Below are 14,503 nucleotides of genomic sequence, written 5' to 3' on the forward strand. Positions count from 1 at the left end.
TAATACTAATAATATTAATAATACTAACAATATTAATAATACTAATAATATTAATAATACTAACAATATTAATAATACTAATAATATTAATAATACTAACAATATTAATAATACTAACAATATTAATAATACTAACAATATTAATAATACTAACAATATTAATAATACTAACAATAATAATACTAACAATAATAATACTAACAATAATAATACTAACAATAATAATAATACTAACAATATTAATGATACTAACAATATTAACATATGAATCACATTTAATTTATCTATAATCTACTTGAATCTAAACATAATTTATTATATTATCTATTAGTATGAATCACATTTAATATATGTCATACTCATAGTCATTATATTACCTATTACATTAAAATCAACTATCATATTAATTATTATTTTACGATCATATTGACTTAATTAAGTTCATTAAAGGAAACATTTTAAGGATATTTCAATCCTTATACAAGAATCTCAAATCAGAAAAGAAGTGTAAGATACAAGCACCTATATAGCCATCTAACAAAAACTTCACAACTACCTATAATAACCTATATTTGAAAATAAGATATCAAATAATTTTATATTAATATATATATATATATAATATGAAAGTAAATTTAAATTTAACCATGAGTTTTAAAAAATTAATGATTAAATAAAGAAATATATTAATCAATATATATGTATTTATAGTATTAAAGTTATATTAATATTATATAATCTCTTCCTTTTTCTCTCTATCTATCTATATCCGGATAAAAGTAATATTACTCAAGTCAAATAAAACTACTATACACACACAATAAATATCTAAATGTATATTTATATCAAAATTAATATTAATAATATGAATATAATATTGATAATATGAATATAATATTAATAATATGAATATAATATTAATAATATGAATATAATGTTAATAATAATATTAATTATAATATTAATAAATATTAATAATATTAATAATATGAATAATATGAATAATATTAATAATATAAATAATATTAATAATATAAATATAATTTATTTTATTATTATTATTATTAATAATTATATTAATATGTATAAGTATAATAAAAATCATAATATGACAAAAGAACTTGTCTGGTCTAGTGGTCAATGCTTCCTCTGGTCACTGGAAAGACTTGACTTCAAATCCTGGCTGCTGCAGTTTGCTTGTAATGTTATTTGGGGCTTGGTTTCAAGTCCTAGTCATGGACCAATTCATATTTAGTAACTTCATAATTTATTAATATGAAAGTGACAGAAGAAGGATAAAAATGTATTTTCATATTTTGTATGGGGTGTTAGAAAAAAAATGAAAGAAACAGTCTTATTTTTAAGTGGGATTTTTGTAATTGAAGCTTTCTTTGTTCCTTAAATTTCAAACCTTGATTCCAGACCAAGGATATATTAGCGGTAGAAAGGTTGTAATATATTTTTAAAGAATGATAAGATTTTTTACATTTAAATAATCAAAACATAATAAGATCCTCTTATGTAATAATAACATCTTAGGAATACAAGATAATTATTTCTTAAGTACTAAATTAAAACATGTACTAAGTTCCTGTTATGTAATAATAACATCTTAGGAACACAAGAAAACATAATAACTTAATAATTATAGATAAAAGAAATGTTAGAAAGAGATAATCCATTTATTTGTGGAGGATATCTAGGAATATCAAAGCCAAAGAAGCACTATATGTTCCACCAAACTCTGCGAGAGAGAAAGCAGCGTGTAGCACGATTCTGATGCTGATTCTGATACTGGTTTTGATATTGGTTCTGATATGGGCATGGATGATGCTAAATTGGTTATGGTTCACTCCAAAGAGGCTTGAAAGGCTTCTCAGAGAGCAAGGTCTTCAAGGGAATCCATATACGCTTTTGGTTGGAGACACCAATGAGTTTGCCAAGATGAGAAAGGAAGCCTTCTCCAAACCCATGGATCTCTTCTCTAACGACATAGTTCAGCGTGTCTACCCCTTTTTCCGTCACAGTATCAACACACATGGTATGCTTATCGTTCATGCTGATAAAAAAATAAATAAATAAATAAATAAATAAAATATGCTCATCGTTCATTCTAGTAATGTCTTTTTGCAACTGTTGTTATGTACTTCTTAGTTCAGCTCTTCTTTTCTTTTCTCCAACTAATGTGTGGATTGAGTTTTATGTGAATATGGTAGGGTTTTTTTTTGGTAAAAGGATTTATTTTTTATTTTATAATTATAATACACATTTATATAATAAATTCAAGTTTTTAAAAATTATTATATCTATTTTTTAAAACTATGTTCAAATTGTACTAAAATTATGAGATTCAAATTTTTGAATTTTGAATATTTTACCCAGTATCTTTCGTGACATATTTAGAATATGGTAATGATATATGGACAACTCCATAAATACACCTATATTATAATTCTCAATACTATTATTTTAATATTTTTTTTATATTATTTAATTATAAATTTATTTTTATTATATATATTCTAAACTTATTAGATCAAAAGTTGTATGAAATTATAAGAGTTATCAAAATATCATTTTTCTTTAAAATAAAACGTCAATGAAATTGTAATAAACATGTTTTAACTTTTTGTTTATAGATTCATTATAGCTTTGCATGCTGTGCTTTTCTGCTGTCAGATTAACATGTCACGGATTATGATAGCTTAAGGTAGAGAGATCAATTTTTTCTCTATCCTGAGATACTGAAAAGGCAAGAGTAGTCACATAAGGTACTGTAAATAAAGTATCTGCAATTTAATATTTCTGAAATGTACTAGATGATTTTTTTTCTCTATTTACATATATGTATGTAGAATGATTTTCAACGAGTTATGTTTGATACAGATGAGAACAAATAATGTTTACCTGGAAATAAGTTAAAAGAGTTTGAAAATAATACAGTAAAGTAAGTTCACTATTTTTAAATTTTTTTCCAATTCAATTCTATGTACATGCCACTCTAATTTTCTCTTACCCAACATCTCGTGAAAGATAATTTCGACACCTTTCTCGTACGTAAGTAATTAACCTGTGACTTTTCAGAGTACACTCCAAAAGCTACAAAGTAGCTAAGTGGATTTAATTGATAAGCTAGTATTTCAAAGTTTATTGGTTATTTTTACGCATTTAGACTATAGATCAATACCTGTAACTCTAACTAGTTGCAGTTGAAGAGACACTTGCAACAGTACAAAGAAATCTCTGGGAGACACTTCAGACTGATACCAAACTTATATCTGTAAATATATTATGTCTTTATATGAAAATTGTTCACTATATGATGAATTCGTTTTCTGAAATGGGCCATTCAGGAACATAAGATGGTAAACCAAGATTTTTATATGATAAAGTAAGTTGTGACCAGAGAAAATAACCAACTGGAAAATACTCATTCTTTTCTATCGTTTTTCCCTTTTTTGTTTTCGCTCTATGTTGGTAGATTATTCTGAGATATTTGTCTCAAGATTGTAAGGAGTGATTTCTCTTTCTGTATCACTCTATTTGAATATCAGTCTGGAACCTATCATTTTGCAGTCCCACATGCATTGTGTTATTATGTTTGTTTAGTTTCATCATTGGGGAGTATATATGCTTAGAAATTTTACAAATGAATTAGAAGCCTTGTATATGGTGTGCGATATTTATACCAATGAGACGAGTAATTGGTTCTGGTGTTTCTGAGTAAGGAGCTGATCCTTAGAATTGGGTCTTGTTTTTTTGTTTTGTTCAGAGTCCTTCTATCGCATTGTACAGAGGAGTTCCCTCTGATTTCCAAGGTTTTAATAAAGACAATTCTATTTTCTTTAATTTCTGCTATTGGTTCTATCATCACACGATTAATTTAAAAAATCACACGACTTAATTCTTTAATCTTAACAACTTTTGGCTAAGATATAGGCACACACAAAGTTGTCTATTCTTTTAGATTCTTGATTTTTTTACTCTTCCCTGTCATATTTAATTTGAGCGTATTGGTATTGTTGGGTGATGGTATGTAGGGAAAAACTCTTTTATTTGGTTTGGACCGGCACCAAGAGTGATCCTTACTGATCCAGAGCTAATCAAAGATGTATTTAACAAGACATTTGACTTCCAAAAGATTTATCTGAATCCACAAGTCAGGTTACTAACTCCTGGCCTTGTAAGCCACGAGGGAGAAAAGTGGAGGAAGCACAGAAAGATAATTACTCCTGTTTTCAATTTGGAGAAGTTGAAGGTTAGTTTCTTATTACTAGATATAGATCTTATAATAACTAATGTGCCTTTCGGAAACGTGAGGAAGACATAGTTATTTGTGTTGCCCATGTGTCCTATTTTTGTTTTCCATGTAAAAATTCCTCCACAAAAGTGTATTCTCTTCTTACAAGTAACATGATGTGAAGTTTGAATATTTTAATACACCTCAGGATATGTTACCAGTACTCATCAAATGTTGTGATGATCTTATTAGCAAATGGGAGGAAATGTTATCATTGGATGGATCAAGTGAAATGGACGTATGGCCTTTCCTTCAGAATTTGACTAGTGAGGCTATTTCTCGAACAGCATTTGGAAGTAGTTATGAAGAAGGAAGAAGAATATTTCAACTCCTAAAAGAGCAGAGTGAACTAACAGCGCAACTTGTGTATAAAGTTTACATCCCTGGATGGAGGTAAGAATAATGTGTATATTTGACTACTTGGTAGGCTTAAGTGATCAAGCTTTTTGGAGTGATCTTTATTTAACTAAACCAAACCTGCAAATCTTTTCTAAAAGGATGTTGTGATTAGAAAACAGTACTTATTATCATTAAGAATCAAAGAAACTTGTTTACAACAACCATTTTACCAAATACTGTGACATGTTATGTGATATGTCTCTATTTCAACTTGGAAAATCGAAGTATCTTTATCATTGAAAAAACCGTAGATCATGAATAATACAGGATTGTTATGTTCACTTGTAGGTTTGTACCTACTACTACCCATAGAAGGATGAAGGAAATTGACAAGGAAACAAAAGCTTCACTTATGGATATTATTAATAACAAAGAGAAAGCACTAAAGGCTGGTGAAGCCACTAAAAATGACTTGTTAGACATACTTCTCGAGTCAAATCACAAGGAAATTCAAGAACATGGAAACAACAAGAATGTTGGATTGAATATTGAAGATGTTATTGAGGAATGCAAGTTATTTTACTTTGCAGGGCAGGATTCCACTTCATCTTTGCTTGTTTGGACGATGATATTATTAAGTATGTACCCCGATTGGCAAACACGTGCAAGGGAAGAAGTCTTACAAGTTTTTGGCAATCATAAACCAGATTTTGATGGACTGAATCACCTTAAGATTGTAAGTTCATATTATCATTTGATATTGAATAGCAAGCTCTAAGCCGTTACTAAGAATATGTTTTCAACAGGTTCCCATGATTTTAAATGAGGTTTTTAGGCTATACCCACCAGTAATTGGTCTTCCTCGAAAAGTTCTTAAAGACGTGAAACTTGGAAATCTATCATTAGTCGCTGGAATGCAAGTTTCCATTCCAATAATTTTGGTTCATCATGATTGTGAGCTATGGGGTGATGATGCTAAGGAGTTCAAACCTGAGAGATTTGCTGAAGGAGTTCTAAAGGCCACAAATGGCAGAGCTTCACTAATTCCCTTTGGAGGGGGTCCTAGGATATGCACTGGACGAAACTTCTCCTTCTTGGAAGCAAAGATTGCTTTGTCAATGATTTTACAACGCTTCTCATTTGAACTCTCTTCGAGCTATACTCATGCTCCAATTACCGCGATTACTCTTCAACCACAATATGGTGCTCATCTCATTCTACATAAAGTGGAAATATAAATAAATAAGAATGATCTTGTACTGTTTGGTTCATATTTTACTCTTGAAAAACTTATAATGTAATAATGTTTCAGGAAGATTGATAGAGACCAACGTTTTTATATTACTATTATCCGCATGAATTCATCAAGGTTTTAAATTACAATCACAACACAAGGTTAAATTTTAGCTGTCGATATTTTTACTTGGAAATTAAATCTGTTAAAGGTGTTTGTCTTCTAGTTTGTGGTTCATATGATGGTAAACGTTTGATATACTTTTGTTTTGCAAACTGTTTGACGTTGATCAGAAGCTTTTACCGTTTGATAGCCCATAAGTTTCTAATTTATGCGTGTGATGTTCTAAGCATTCTTTGTATTTTTTTTTAAATTTGTTCCAGTGAGCTTGTTCCTAATTTCACAATAAACCAGTGCAGTGAGAGTGGATATAAATCAACAATGTCTTGTTCCAAGTATGAAATTGAGAAGTTTATTGGAAGCAATGATTTTGGGTTATGAACTATGATAAAAAAACTTGTACATGACAAGGTCTCTTTGGTGAATTGTTTGTGGTTGAAACAAGTGTTGTAGTCATTCATGATTAGTAGTTGATTTTTAATGTCTTTCTTGAAATCGAATATTTTAAGTTTTTCTAAAATTTGTATTACATATAAGAATTAAATCGGTTCTTTGAAGACATATATATTCATTAGTGTAAAAATAACAATGACAACTTACTATGATGGTTCTAATTCACCTGTTATAATAAGTCACATAGTGACCCAATTGTAATTTTGAAGAAATTTAATATGTCAATTCTCAATTTAACTAACATAGTAAAGACTTATTATGACAGTTATATTTTCACCCAACATCATAAGTAATGCGGTGACATACTAGTTGTAAATATTTAAAAATTTATTATGTAGGTTCTAATTACACTCAACATAGAAATTCTTTTCTAGGTTAAGAAAGTTTTATTTTTTCATTCACACGCTCAACATGATGAGAAAACCTTTGTGCAAATTCTCTATGAACCCTCATATTTATCACTGAGGATGACTGTATATAACTTCTTAATTGTCTTCGTATAATGTCTTTAAATTCTCTAAATTAAATAAATAATAATTACATGGTTAGAGTTTAGTTGCAGATGAATCATAATAAGTTATAAACTTAAAGTACTTACGGAAGAAAAGAGTCAACTTGGCATAATTAGTTAATATATGATGATATGCTTGTAACTTCTCCTTTGTTGATAAAGAAAAGTAAGCGTTCTTGTCGGTTGACTTCCTCGTGGTTGACCTTGGTGACAACCTCTAGTCCCGGTCTGCCTCTTCTGGAATCTGTTCTACGTCTTATTGCACTGAAACGCGGCTCCGCTGAAACAAAGGAGGTCTTACCTGTTGATTACACTCTGACGATCAAGTCAGTAAGAGCTTACTAGAATTTAAGAAGTACTCAGTTTCAGTCTCAGAAACAACGTACGTTTACCTGGATTCTCAACCCCCTTTCAAACCTTATCTTTTGTAACAACTTTCTCTCATGATAATCTAATATCAACTGAGAGCATACCCAACAAGAAAACATTATGTTTATGGGTGCCTTCTCTGAAGGGGCTACATCAGAAAAGAATTTTATCTCTAAGGAGAGCATAAAATAATAACAGAACAACCATCTTAGGCGCCACCAATAGGGAGATATTCTGCTTACGTGAGCACCCTACTCATGGTGCAACGTTATTCTTTACCATGCATGCAACTTAACCACTATGTGCCCTATAACACACATACTTAGGTCAAAAGAAACATTTACTTGACCTAGGCACCACATGTATTATACCTACCCCTAGGTTCAAAAATACTCTTAACTAGTAGTCTTATACTAACATATAAAAAGATTATTTTAATTATGCCCAACGGGCTTACCAATAAAACTAGGCCAAATTCATGACCCGCACCCTAGGCCCAATAGTCGAGCTGACCTACTCACCCTGTGCACCAAGCTCCAATACTGAGCCCCAAGCACTCTGTCTAGTACAGTAAGTAAAAGACCCAATTGGTTTTCCAACTGGTGGAAACAAAGTGCTTACACTAGATGACATAATGTCTGGTTCATCATTAACACGCCTTATTCAATTAAATACAGTATCAATTTCCTTTAAATATCTTGAACAAAAGGTGAAAAACTCTTCAACCATGTAGCCTTCAACTATTGAGCCTTTTGGTTGTTCCTTGTTACGCACATAAGACTTAAATTTTTCTAAATATCTCTCAATGGGATACATCCATCTATACTGGACATGTCCTCCAAGCTTGACATCTTCCACTAAATGCACAATAAAATGAACCATGACTGTACAAAATGTAGGAGGAAATAACATCTCCATGTGACATAATGTGAGAACAACTCTATTTTGTAGTTGGTTAAGTTCATCCACTTTTAAAACTTTATTGCATAAGTTTCTAAAAAATAACAAATCAATCAAAACATAACACACTTCCTTAGGATGTCTTACTCATTCCTAAAGTAGTTGTATTAGCCCACATACATATGAATCATGACTTTTCAATCCTTCAAGCTTACATTGTTTGACATCAACAAATCTACTAATGTTACTTGAGTAGCCATCTGGAGTAGCGATGTTCTTTAATGTTGTCAGAAATATATGCTTATTTTCTTTTGCCAATGTATATATAGCAAAAAGATATCTATTATTTTCATCCGGCCAAAGATCAAGTCTAACACCCAAATCTTTTAAGTTCTTTCGTGCCTTTAGGTTGTCCTTTTGATTTTTTTTTACCTTGTTTCAATAATGTATACACCACATTATCACATACATTTGTTTCAATGTGAATAACATCTAGATTGTGGTGCAATAAATTGTTTACCTAATAAGGAAGTTAAAAAAATATACTATATTTTCACCATTGTAGAGGGCCATCAATAGGTTGGTGATGTTTGCGTTGTCTTTCCCCAATTCCTCGACTTATGTTTCTTTCCCAAATATATTTTTAACATTTTCAACTTGTCTTTATTCCTGATATTGCAAAGGAGAATTTCTATTTTCCACACTTTCATCAAAATGAATGTGGGCTAATCTAAATTTGTGTCTTGCATTTAACCAACATCGATGATTCATGAAACAAAATTTACCTGAATCTTCTTAGGAGTAGTGTCAAAATTACACCTAGGGCAAGCCGACCCAGTATGTGTATTCCACCCATATAAAGTTCCAAGACCAGGAAAATCACTAATGGTCCACAATATAGTTGCATGCATATTAAACACTTCATTGCTATATGAATCAAAAGTTTTCAGTCCATTGTTTCATAGCTCTTTTAATTCTTCAATTAATGACATTAAACATACATCAAATTGTTAAAATATATGGCCTTAAACAAGAGGGGGGTGAATTGTTTATAAAATATTTTCGAAAACTTTGAAGGTATAATGAAAGTCAATGAAGAATAACAGAGAAAGAAACTAAGGAAAGCAAAGCACAAAGTTGTTTTAGTTGATTTCCAAAAAATCAACCGGTTGTTTTTGCGATTCAACCGGTTGTTTTTATCTGCAGTTAATAAAAATAACTTAAAATAGATATATGTGAGATTAGAGAAAGAGAGAATCACACAAACAAATTTATACTGGTTCACTCTTACACCAAGAGCTACATCCAGTTCCCAAAAACCACTAGGTATTCCACTATGCAATCAAAACCATATTACAAACACCACACACCAAAGTAGTGACCTTGAACCCCTTAAGAAACACACTACATTTGGCAAACCACACCAAGAGTGTTGATCTTGAACACCTGAAGAACACACAACACTCCTTGGCAACACAAATACATTAATCAAGGAAGAAGGGAATAGAATACACCTGAGTATTACAAAGCTTAAAGTTCAAAATTACAACCCAATCCTATTCCACATACTTAAGAATGATCCAAAGCTCTTTCAAATCTTGGAAAAACTGTTTTTGATAAACTCTTTTTCTTACACCAAGATTAAGAGCGTAAAACCACCTTTATATAGACCAACCAAGTGGTCAAAAACATTTAATAAAGGAGCCAAGGTAGTTAGAATCATTTAAAACATATTAAAACCACTTAACATAATTCTGTTAAGGTTTCCAGAAAAACAATCGTTTTGTCGAAACAATCAGTTGAATTGACTTGACAACAAAGTCAAGCTTTTCAAAAACTACTAAGGTAAAACAACCTATTGTTTCGAAATTTCAACCTGTTGAAATTTCAACAGCATTTTTGAAAACTCATCTTTTGAAAAGGTAAAAGATTCAAATGAACTTGGATCATCTTAAGGAGTGAATTAACAAGTTTCAAACAACTAGACAACACACACACCCAGCGACAAGGTCTTCAAGCTTTCCTCTTGGATTTGGAGACATCAAAGCATCTTGTTCAACACAGATATCATTTCTTGACGCTCTTTTACTGGAAATGATCATGGAAAGAATGAATGAACTTTGCTTCATACATATCCAAGGAGGAAGATTGTAGGGTATGAGTACAATAGGCCAAGTACTATGACTTGTACTCAAATCATAAATGGATTGAATCCATCAGTAGCCAAACCAAGTCTGACATTTCGAGCATCTAAAGCAAATTGAGGATTCATTAGATCAAAGTTCTTCCATGCTTCAGAATCCCTCGGATGTCTTAGTATGCTCTCATTTTTATTTCTTAAAGCATGCCATTGCATATGCTCAACTATTTTAGAAGACATGAACATTTGTTGTAAGCGTGACTTTAATGGAAAATATATTAAAACTTTAGTAGGATTTTTCTTTTACTTTTTCATAGTAACATCAAGAGTCTTGTTCTTCTTTCTTCTTTTCCATCTAGATTCATTGCATTTCTTACAAACTTATTTTTCTTTGTCTTCTCCATAGTACAACATGAAATTATTTAGGCCAACATCAATTTTGATGTAATGAAGGCCAAACTTATTAATGATTTTCTTAGCTTCAAAGAATTAACATGGAATTTTAGCATAATCAATGGCACCTGCTAACAACTCCATTATCATTGACATTGTCTTGTCATTCATTCTACTTAGACATTTGATGTGGTACAATTTGAGCAAGAAATAAAGTTTAGAATACTTGCCACATCCTTAATACAAACTTTGTTGTCCATCACGCACAAACTTCAGATACTCAACAATTTCATCAGACATCATTTGGCTTATGGATGATGATGGTGGTCAGACCACTTGGAGTGGTGGGAGACTCCAAGATGAGTGGTGAAGAGCCCCCACTTGAAGTGCACAAACACCCAAGATAAGACCCATAAAAAGAGAGCACTCAAGACTCATTCAACACTTTGTCAGAGATTCTTTTCTATTCAAAATTCAATGTGTAAATTACATGAGGCAAGACACCCTTTATATAGAAGAAAGTGACTTGGGGAGCAAGAGTGAGAGGGGTAGGGGTGTCATTTGTGAGAAGCCTTTTAGAAGGTAGGTCAAAAAATCTTGAACCTGGGTGCACTTGTCATGAAAGGTGAGCTTGGCACAAGCCCAATTTATGTTAAGTGAACCTTATTCTAGCTTATTCTTCTATTTAAACCCCCAAAGTGAGCCCAATTTATTGTCTTGTGAAAAGACTAGAAGGAAGAACATCTAATATTCTGGTTTTGGTCTAGTTCTTCTTCTACTAAGGCTTTATTGAGGTTTGTTGGAGCCTGGTCTTGTATGTTGAGATGACTAACCTAATTGTGAAGTGTATGTTGTGTCCTTAGTCATCTACATGTCAAGGTGATTTGTATCACTATACTACTCTATACAATGTTTATAAAACTAGAGAAAGAAATGGAAGAGCAGACAAAAATTAATTTTCCGTAAGATGAGAGTCTTTTGAGATCATTTTTTTGCTTCCAGTCTTCTTAGCCAAATGTTTCGAGGTTGGATGGGTTTTCAACATTTAATGTTCATCTTTTTGAATGATATATAAAGGATTCAATGTGAAAAAGACAAGAAAGATTAGTTGAATACCATTTTTTATAGAAAAATTTCAAAATACAAAGTTCATATTTGTTGTTGTATAGAGCATTTAATCAATCAGGTTGAGATCAAAACATTTTAAATTCTTCACCTAGTTCAATAAACGCAGTGAGCTAACTTGATACTCTTCCTAAAAGTGTTTTTCTTTGCATCTTGAGAGATCTTAGTCTTAGGAGAGATTAAGATTGGTTTAGTTTGGAGAGATTTTTGTACTCGATATAACTTGGAGAGGTTTGTGTACTCATTTTGCAATCCTTATGATTAGTGAAAACTCTTAAGCAGTTTGCTTAAGGAAAACTAGATATAGTCTAATGTTTAAGGTGAACCAGTATAAAATATGCTTTGCTTTATTATTCTCTTATCTTGTTAGACATTGTGTTTTTGTGTTCTCATTCCCTTTGCGATTTGAGTTCAGAGTCCATTGAACCCTCTTTCTGAAGCCAGTTGTTCTTACAAGAATGTAATCAACTGATTTTTGTAGATTCCACATCAGTAATCTCATCCATACACAATTTATTGTCTTTCCATGCATTCTCTTTAGTTTAAGATTTGATTGTGTTTGTTTTGATTATTTAGGTCCTTGTTGTATAAATGGAGGATTGCTTGTTTCCACATTACCAACTCTGATGGCCTCCTTGACCTTAACATCTTTGGAGAGATTTTTGTACTCGATATAACTTGGAGAGGTTTGTGTACTCATTTTGCAATCCTTATGATTAGTGAAAACTCTTAAGCAGTTTGCTTAAGGAAAACTAGATATAGTCTAATGTTTAAGGTGAACCAGTATAAAATATGCTTTGCTTTATTATTCTCTTATCTTGTTAGACATTGTGTTTTTGTGTTCTCATTCCCTTTGCGATTTGAGTTCAGAGTCCATTGAACCCTCTTTCTGAAGCCAGTTGTTCTTACAAGAATGTAATCAACTGATTTTTGTAGATTCCACATCAGTAATCTCATCCATACACAATTTATTGTCTTTCCATGCATTCTCTTTAGTTTAAGATTTGATTGTGTTTGTTTTGATTATTTAGGTCCTTGTTGTATAAATGGAGGATTGCTTGTTTCCACATTACCAACTCTGATGGCCTCCTTGACCTTAACATCTTTCAATTACATGTTCTTTTCTTACCTTGAGATTTTCATTTGTCTTTCTGTTAAGGCATAACACAATACATTAAGATTAAGATATTAATATATAGAAAGTTAGTTTTAAGCGTTCAATAAAAGAAAACATTATAATATACCTATAAAGAATTTCACGTCTACAAGTGGATATTCTAGCTAGCTTTAATAAGAAAACAATGTCAAAAATGATGTTAAGTTGATATAAGAACACACAATGAGTGGGCTTAATTTTTTTGAATCATTAAAAAATAAAATAAAATAAAAAGAATATTCTCAATTTTTTTGAATCATTAAAAAATAAAATAAAATAAAAAGAATATTTTAAAAATGTCCTAACTTGTATACAAAAATCCAAAAATCTCATAACAAACTCAAAAAACAGAACAAAAACCTAACAAAACAACCAGCATAGCAGTATGGGATAAAACTTGCTATGCACCCCCGAAGAACAGTGGCTTAATATTGAACAAAACGTATATTAACCCGTTATAAAAAATATATTACACCAATTCTATTATTAATATAGATTTAAACAATGTAAAATGTTAGTTATATATTATATTAATTATAAAAATGGTATAATATATATCAAAGAATAAAATATGCTTTTAACAGGTTGTCATTTTTCAGTGAAGTCCTTCATGAAAAGTGATATTAAATAAGAGATGCACACCACACTTTGTGTGAGACCAAAGCCAATATTGGTGGATGGTTATTAGTTATTTTTTGTTCTTACAACAAATAGATGATGCCAAAAGTATTGTCCTTCAAATAACGTGTAACAAAATTTTAATACTTTAAAAAAATGTCACTCAATTAAATCCAAGTGACAAGTATTGAGTAAACCATTGTTTGTCATATCATCAACGTCACTGACGCCATCTAATCCTAAAAACTAAAAATAATATTATGAAAAATCAAAGGATTAAAAATTATAATTTTTAATTGGAGGACAAAAAGAAACAATGTTACCCTATTTTGGAGGACTTAAAACATAGTTAAACCTTTAACAAATTTTTAAAACAAAACTATTTACTCATTTAATAAATAAGTGATGAACCAACTACATAAAATAACATGACACTATTTTCAATTTAAAACCTTATTAAGACAATAAATTTTTGAGTTTTTATTTTTATATATTTTTCTTGTTTATTTTCATTGGATGTGAGACTCCAACTAACATATGAAAATAGTTAATGAATCATTACTTATTACATTATGAATGTCATTAATATTATCTATCACCAACACTACAAGAAAATCAGAAAATCATAAAATGGAAACCAATTTTTAGATACCAAAATAATTAGTTACAATTGAAACTAAAATAGAGACCATTTTAGAAACTAAAAACAAAATTGGTTTCTAAATTAGTTTCTATTATTGTTAAATAGTTTCTAAATTGGTATCTAATTAGCAACTAAGGTTTTAACTACCAATTATTTAGTTTCTAAATTTGGTAGCAAAAACTTTGGTTGCTAATTAGATACC

The 14,503-nt window shown here is 30.5% G+C and overlaps 1 protein-coding gene across 3 annotated transcripts; it reads left to right on the forward strand.

Moving 5' to 3' along the window:
* Positions 1–1,651: 1,651 nt before the first annotated feature.
* LOC137835126 (cytochrome P450 716A67) lies at positions 1,652–6,098 on the forward strand. 3 transcript variants are annotated; one of them, XM_068643475.2, is made up of 5 exons: positions 1,652–2,041; positions 4,041–4,258; positions 4,449–4,693; positions 4,988–5,375; positions 5,446–6,098. In XM_068643475.2, the coding sequence occupies exons 1-5, from the start codon at positions 1,780–1,782 to the stop codon at positions 5,875–5,877; spliced, it is 1,545 nt and encodes a 514-aa protein (XP_068499576.2). In that variant the 5' UTR covers positions 1,652–1,779; the 3' UTR covers positions 5,878–6,098. The 3 variants fall into 3 exon arrangements, with proteins under 3 accessions (XP_068499576.2, XP_090158633.1, XP_090158632.1); XM_090302507.1 differs by having other exon boundaries at positions 1,666–2,041; positions 5,230–5,375; XM_090302506.1 differs by lacking the exon at positions 1,652–2,041 and having other exon boundaries at positions 4,493–4,693.
* The last annotated feature ends 8,405 nt before the right edge of the window (positions 6,099–14,503 follow it).

Source organism: Phaseolus vulgaris, chromosome 5 (genome assembly GCF_051622355.1).
Source record: "Phaseolus vulgaris cultivar YP4 chromosome 5, ASM5162235v1, whole genome shotgun sequence".
Classification (NCBI taxonomy): Eukaryota; Viridiplantae; Streptophyta; class Magnoliopsida; order Fabales; family Fabaceae; genus Phaseolus; species Phaseolus vulgaris.